This window comes from Anoplopoma fimbria, chromosome 9, assembly GCF_027596085.1.
Source record: "Anoplopoma fimbria isolate UVic2021 breed Golden Eagle Sablefish chromosome 9, Afim_UVic_2022, whole genome shotgun sequence".
NCBI classification, from domain to species: Eukaryota; Metazoa; Chordata; class Actinopteri; order Perciformes; family Anoplopomatidae; genus Anoplopoma; species Anoplopoma fimbria.
Window position 1 is genome coordinate 9379751 of NC_072457.1, and position 7305 is coordinate 9387055.

The 7305-nt window shown below is 41.1% G+C and overlaps 1 protein-coding gene across 2 annotated transcripts; it reads left to right on the plus strand.

The window, feature by feature from the left end:
- The first annotated feature begins 189 nt into the window (after nt 1-189).
- On the plus strand, nt 190-5018 carry serping1 (serpin peptidase inhibitor, clade G (C1 inhibitor), member 1). Of its 2 annotated transcripts, none has more exons than XM_054604231.1 (11): nt 190-323; nt 664-711; nt 882-990; nt 1088-1255; nt 1383-1685; nt 1780-1995; nt 2763-2906; nt 3034-3237; nt 3313-3452; nt 4133-4355; nt 4614-5018. In XM_054604231.1, exons 2-11 carry the CDS (start codon nt 664-666, stop codon nt 4859-4861), a joined length of 1803 nt encoding a protein of 600 aa, XP_054460206.1. In that variant the 5' UTR covers nt 190-323; the 3' UTR covers nt 4862-5018. The 2 variants fall into 2 exon arrangements, with proteins under 2 accessions (XP_054460206.1, XP_054460207.1); XM_054604232.1 differs by having other exon boundaries at nt 211-272.
- The last annotated feature ends 2287 nt before the right edge of the window (nt 5019-7305 follow it).

Sequence of the window (7305 nt, forward strand, 5' to 3'; positions counted from 1 at the left end):
AAAAAATGAAGTAATAAAATACTACATATTTGCAATGCAAAAATAAATGTAATGAAGGCAACCCCAGGGCATAAATCATTCCATTTGATATCTGTTGCCAACATGTGAAATCATGTGATTTCCAGCAAGTCAGAAGACCTGCATTATGCAAACAAACATCTCTAAACCAACAATCACAGATTAGTCATTGACGGTTGCAGTTTAGAGGATCAGACAGCCAGAGGTGGTAGATGGAGTGAACAGTGACGGGTGTGGCAAAAACAGAAACAGAGGTAGAAGAACGACAACTGGTCACTGAATTTGGACACATTTCTAACTTCAAGGTGTGAGTTATTTAATGTTTCCCTGACTTTGTTGTTGATTATTCATTGAACAGAAACAGTATTATGTACCGTATAGTATACATTACTTTTGTAGTTTATACTCTGAAGTTTTTATGGGAATAATCACTGGCAAGGGTGAATTTATTGCTCATGGAAGCTGTAGCTAAATTATTACAGTTTAAAAAGTTTCTAGAGTGAGCAATGTGTTTCCCAGATTGCACCACATTATTGATCTTCTTTCCGGCTTGGTGCCATATTCGGGTTAAAATCCTCACTTGCAAAACAGCTTCAGCAATTTGCCAATTTCAGTTTACTCCCAATGCTCTGTTCTCCTCTTTAGATGAAACTACAGGCTGTACTTTGCCTCTTGCTGCTGCTCAATTATGAGGTAAACTTACCAGAGCAATGTAGAATGAGCTCTTTATACAACATCTCAGGTTGCATTTTTAACATTATCTTCCATATAAAATACTGACAAAGGTGTTTAAACCTCATCTTTCTTGACTCTTGAATGCATCAACTTTACCTCACATGTTTTAACCCTTTATTTCTACTTAGCTTTCTTCATGCACAAATCTCCGGGTGATACCTGGTTCCTCTCTGGAGCTGCCCTGCCTTTCATTTCAAACTCAATTCACTGGAGCGGCCATCACCTGGAAATTCAATGGTCTTATTATATTTCCGTATCTACCACCACTATTGTCACTGTTTTGCAAAAGTTCCCAGTTATATATCAAGTCATTTTGATCCTTTTTTTTATGCAGGTATAGATGTAAGTGTCAGTGCTCAGTCGCCTGGCTCGCCTACAGTTAAACGAGATGGCTTGTATATCTCTATATCCCCTGTTACTGCTGCCAGCGAGGGCGAGTACATGTGTTTGATGAAGGAGGACAACTTGGAGATGATAAGGACATACAACATTGAAGTTGCTGGTGAAGATCATAGATACGCACTACTCTTTTATAATACATACACATTGGAACATTTTGACCAGAGTATATATATATAACATTTACTTATATAACATTCTGCATTACGTGTTTGTTCCTCTCTGTGCAGCATCCTTGAGCTATACCATTAAGGTATTTGAGGGCTTCACTGCTCAACTCCCGTGCAATTTCCCACCTTCCACCCAAATCAAGGCCAATGCCCTTTGGTTCAAAGAGACAGATCTTATCAAGAGGACACAGCTGCACCTGGAGGACGATGCAACAGCTGATAATTTGAGAATGGAGCAGCTTTATCCACTTGACCAGGATCAGACCCTCATAATCAGAGACATTGTCATGGAGGATGCTGGAAATTACATATGTCAATCTGCTGAGGGAGAGAAGCTGAGCTCTGTATATGTCATTGTTGAAGGTAGGTTTGGTAACCGTTTCTATCTTATTTTATTAATTAAAAAAGTAGGTAAAACATTTATGTACATTTAACCGTCTGCTTAACTTTCTTTCAGCTGCTCCCACCGCTACTCCTCCCTCCTGCAGCAACTTCACCAAAGCGTGGGAGCCCTGCCAGGACGAGAACAGTCGCATAGGGGAACCCATGTTGCAGGAATCCATCACAGAGTTTTCCATGAAGCTGTATTCTTACCTCAGGGAATCACAACCCTCCAGCAACTTGCTCTTCTCTCCTATCAGTATCAGCGCGGCGCTGACCCATTTGTTATTAGGTAAGACAAAGGAAGCAGGTCCTTTTTTAAAAAAACAACAACATAATGATAATTCATTATTTTTGTATACTCTAAAAGTATTTTTAAATCTCAAAAATTCCCATGAAAAGACTAAAACCACCAATGAGTTAAAGTATTAACCTGGTGTCAAAAGTCTAATAGGGCTTATTCCTCTGTGCCACATACCTCTATTTTTTGTCCAAAACATTTAGCAACATTTTGATCAGCCCAACTGTTTCAAAGTGTGATGTGTTTCTTCAACACGACTAATGTGGACACTGTAGCTTACTTTAAGCTGATCCCACACACCATTTTGCTGCCAGAAATGCTCCAAATCCTACAGAATGTCCTCTAGATGTTTAAAACTACAGGGCCCAACTGTTTTAGGAAATGATTTTGCCTTTTTCATGTTTTGTCAAATATTTATACCCTCAGTACAAACAAGGTGACTGAGAGCCACAGACAAGCAAGGGAAGTATTGAGGGGACAAACTAATTCATTGATGATTTTGGTATTTTCATTGGATTTGTTGACAATATGAAAAACAAAGAATAAAACCTTTCAGATTTTTGTTCTCAAAAGCATGAATCTCAGAAAAATGAATCATTGTCTTGGAAGTTACATAAAAATGTTTCTCGCTTTGAAATGTCACTGAAGTTTTTCTCTACTTATGATAAATGTCAGGCATACCTTGCAGCTTTCAATATCACTCTAAAGTACAATATATCTTTTCCTATATTGTCTTTTCTTCATCGTGTTACCTTCAGGTGCACGCGGTGACACCCGTAAAGCCATTGAGAGGGCGGTCTTTGTGCCTCATGACTTCTACTGTGTTCACCTCCAGATGAAGAAGCTGAGAGAGAAGCTGGCCGGCTCCTTGCAGATGGCTTCTCAGATCTACTATAACCCACGTATTACAATTACAAGTTCACAAAATGGCTCCTCTGCAGTCAAAGAGATAGATGCAGAGATTCTGAGTGCTTACAAAAGGATCTCTATCTCTGCAGCTCATCATAATTTCTCTGTTCTCCTCCTCAGAAATGAATCTTAGCGAATCCTTTACTTACCAGTCCACCCAGTTCTATGAAGCTGAGCCCACCAGGCTACTGGAAAGCAGCGAGGAAAACACAAAGATGATCAACAGCTGGGTGGCAAATAAGACCAACAATAAAATACAACACTTGGTTGACTCCGTACCACCCAGTACACAGCTGATTCTGCTCAACGCGGTCACCTTTAGTGGTCAGTATCCTATGGTCAGTGTATGTGCATGTGGAAATGGTGGACGCTAATCAACAGTGTATATGTGTGTGTCAGGTCAGTGGAAGGTCAAGTATGACATGAAACCCATGAAAGGACTTTTCACAAAACTGGATGGTGATCTGGTGAAGGTGTCGCTCCTCCATCACCAGAAATACATGGCGGCTATGGCGCATGTAGTTGAGCTGAAGGCACAGGTAAGCAACAGCCACCTGAACCCAGCCAATCACATTCTGTACACAGTAAAGGTTTTCATGTGAAAGGGGAAATTGTGTCAAAATGTGCACTCCTTCTCAGAGACATAACTCAATTTAACCTTACTAAACAGACATGATACACAGAAGTTTATATTCAGTGTGACTTACAGTTTCTGGGGATATCATGTTTAATGTCCATCATGAATAGACGTTCATAAATCTGCAGAGCAACGTTGAAAAACAAAGCTATTTATAACTTCAGAACTTGCTTGAGAATCATCATGTTCAAAGTTTTCTCCACAATCAAAGTAATCCAGTGGAATTTCTGTGTACATTCATGAGTACATTGCAAACAGAAAATGCTAATAACTGATTTTGCGTACTTTTAATGGTGCTAATTTGCCAAAATGTAAATAAATATTAGGAATAAAAGTAGGTCTGTAGTTAGCGTCTATAGCTGGTGTTAATTAGCTAACAGATTCCATGGAAACATTATACTTCTTGTTAACATCTCCCAAAGCATTATAGGAACTGTTGTTCCAAAGTTTGGAGTACGATCATCCTTAGTGTCAAAGTAAGACAAAAAATACAAATACTGGAGTTTTTGGTCGTCTGAAGGAGGCCCACAGTGTGGAAACCCTGCCAAACTGTAACACCTGGATTCTTGTATTTTTCTACAGGTGGCGATGTTTGCCCTCTCTGGTGACAACAGTCTTTACATCCTGCTACCTCGCTCCAACAAAGTGACTGACCTGCAGCAGGTGGAGGAGAGGATGACGGACACGGCTGTGCGTCAAATGATAGAACAAATGAAAGCAACATCTCCTCAGCATATCGAAGTCACTCTGCCCCAAATCAGACTGGATATCCAATCAGACATGAACATACTTATCAAGAAATTAGGTTTGCTCATCTTTCATCATCTTTTCTGTCGGTCAGCCCCATTCAGCTCATTAACACCACAAATTGAAAATCAACCATGCTTTCAGCTTGTATATTGCATTATATTCCAGCCAGTAGACATGCATTAAGTCTCATTTGTGAAATAACCATACCTTCTGCTCTTTGATCTCCCTCTATCTGATCCACTTACTTTGCTTCCGATCATTCTTTTTTCCCCCACAATCAACCGCACTTTTTTCTTCTCGTTTCCCCAACCAGGACTGTCATCACTCTTCGAGGGTGCCGAGATGTGTGGTCTCTACGCAGAAGAGAGGGTGGTTCTGGACGAGGCCAGACACAGAGCCTTCCTCGCACTCACCGAACAAGGGGTTGAGGCCGGGGCCGTCACCTCTGTGTCGTTCTCTCGCTCCTTCCCTGCCTTCTCTGCCCTGCGGCCTTTCGTCATGCTGCTGTGGAGTGACCGGGCCAATGTGCCACTCTTTATTGGCAGAGTGACCGACCCATGAGAGAGAGAGATTACATATTATACTATCAACATATAAATTCAATTACAGCATTGCTTCATGTAGTTACTGTACTGAGCAGTGACAAAAAATAAATAAATCCAGGCCTGGATGCAGGTGGATTTCAAACATGATGATGAATAAACACAAATCAACATAACACATATGCTACCTGTCTTGTGTTTTTGAAGAATGAAGCAAAATTGCGGATCACATCAAAGGAAGACAGACGACCACTGAAACAACTTCAATTTATTTTGCGAAGAAGTTACACAAACCCACCACAGGATGGCAGCCATACTGTGTGATTGACATTGACAGTGAATACACAGGGACTGCAGTAGTGAATCCACCATCTAATCCGCCCCTGCCCTCCTGCATCATTACAACTGTATTCAATTTGAGGAAGACGAAGTGTCAAAATCTGAGACAGTAAAGGTTTTGTGTCTTAAAGCAATAGCTTGCTTGGTAAAGCACAGCAACTGAGCAAAAAAATACCCTGAATCATCATATTCACAAACAAAAACACACTGATGGCATAGACTGTAAACATATCAGCATTCAGAATGATCAGCCATGGTTGCACTCTATTACACAAGCTGATAGTGATTGCTAAACATGCAGCTGTATTGCAGATAAAATGATTACATAAGCAAAGCGGGGTCAATAGACAAGAGTCAGAAAATTCGGTGACTGTAAACAAAACCAGCAGATCCAGAGACAGGAATGAGCAACCATCCAGCCTGAAATGTGAACTCTATTAGATCACTGTCACCCAGCCTAGCCCCAATCAAAGTACTGAGTATTCCCAGAAATGCATCTTTGATGCCTGGATAACATAATAATGTTGTTTTGGTTTGATTATCTCACTGCCAACGTGCTGGGAGTTTTGATGTGCATAGAGAAAGTACTGAATAAACCCTGCCCAACCCTCTTGTTAAAGTCATTAACGGACCAACAGAAAATATGTTTAAGCGTACTGTTACACCACACGGTTTAGTTCCAAGCTTCATTAATGCCCAAGCCCTTTTTTATTCTAAACCTAATTCACCACTGAAGGATCCATTTTTTTTGCAGTCAACGATGAGACATTCACAAGGTTGTTGAAGGACACCAAGAATATGAGCAGCCAGATCGATTAAACAGTTAGAAAAACTCCCGGAGGCCACTGACTGACTGTGGGTGTGCTAACGTGAACCAGTGTATAGCAAGAGCTGTAGAGAAAGAGGAACCGGGAAAGTACATTTGATACCCAGTCATGTACCACCGATGTTCAGAGATGTGTTTTCGATACACATAACAGGCATGAGGGTTAAGTGTGCAATCTGGCAGGGTTTTTTTAATATCTAGGATCCTGGCTGTGATCATTCGCTGTTCTGTGCTGCTATGCATGCAGGGTGAAATCCCTTTTACCTCCTGAGGATTAAATGTAGGAGGAGGGACATTTCTACTAACAGCAAAGTTTAATCTCAGCATGTAATCCTATGTCACAAACATAGACACAGTAGTCCCAGTGTCTCTTGTCCATGGGATAAAATGCATGCCACTATAGACCCGATATCTAATAGGTCAGAAGTAATGGGATGAATGCAACATTGAACACAGCAATGACTCCCTCTAATGGTTGATGTAGATGTCAGCCACATTTCTTTGCATAACTTCTGAGATCATCTCAAGAACAGTGTCTGAGGGTGTAAAAATGTACATAAGGGGGCATTTTCAAGCTTTCTGGGCAGCCCTATTCTCTTAAATCAGATAACAGGACCAATCAAACGCCTGCATTTTCAAATTAACCCTAGTGCTGCAATATTGCCTTGCAGTGAGAAAATGTTGCATCATCCCTGACTCTGGTGAATTTCTACAGTGAATAACATATAAGCTACGACGAGATATTGCCGATGTGAATGTTTAGATAAGGGTGCTGGAGGTAGTAGATGAAGAAAACAACTTGAAAAAATGCCATGTCCAAGCTTTGATGCTCTCAGGAGGCTGACCACCGTGTGAAAATTCCCACGGTTGGGGTTTAAGTGCAGTCCACATGTTTACATGTTTGAATAAGAGTAGCGTAATATGTGTGTAGGGAATGTGTGTGGTTGAGCAAAAGAGAGTGAGAGAGAGAGAGAGAGAGAGAGAGAGAGAGAGAGAGAGAGAGACAGAGAGAGTGACGGAAGATGCACTCAGATCATACCGGCAACTTGTGGCGGTGCAATAGAAAAAGTCACGGTACACCAAAATGAAAAATGTAGAAGAGCCGGTACTCATACTGGTGAGTACTGGCCCACTTTGAGCACTGGTGGGAGCAGAACTGAAGTCACTGAGGAAAACCCGCCTGGATCCTTTCGAAATCTAGTTCATCAAGCCGCAGTGAAGCAAAGGGTAAAAACTGCACCTCCAAAAAAGCAATATCCATTCAGCTTTACGTCAGGAAAGACAAAAAGAGCAACCAG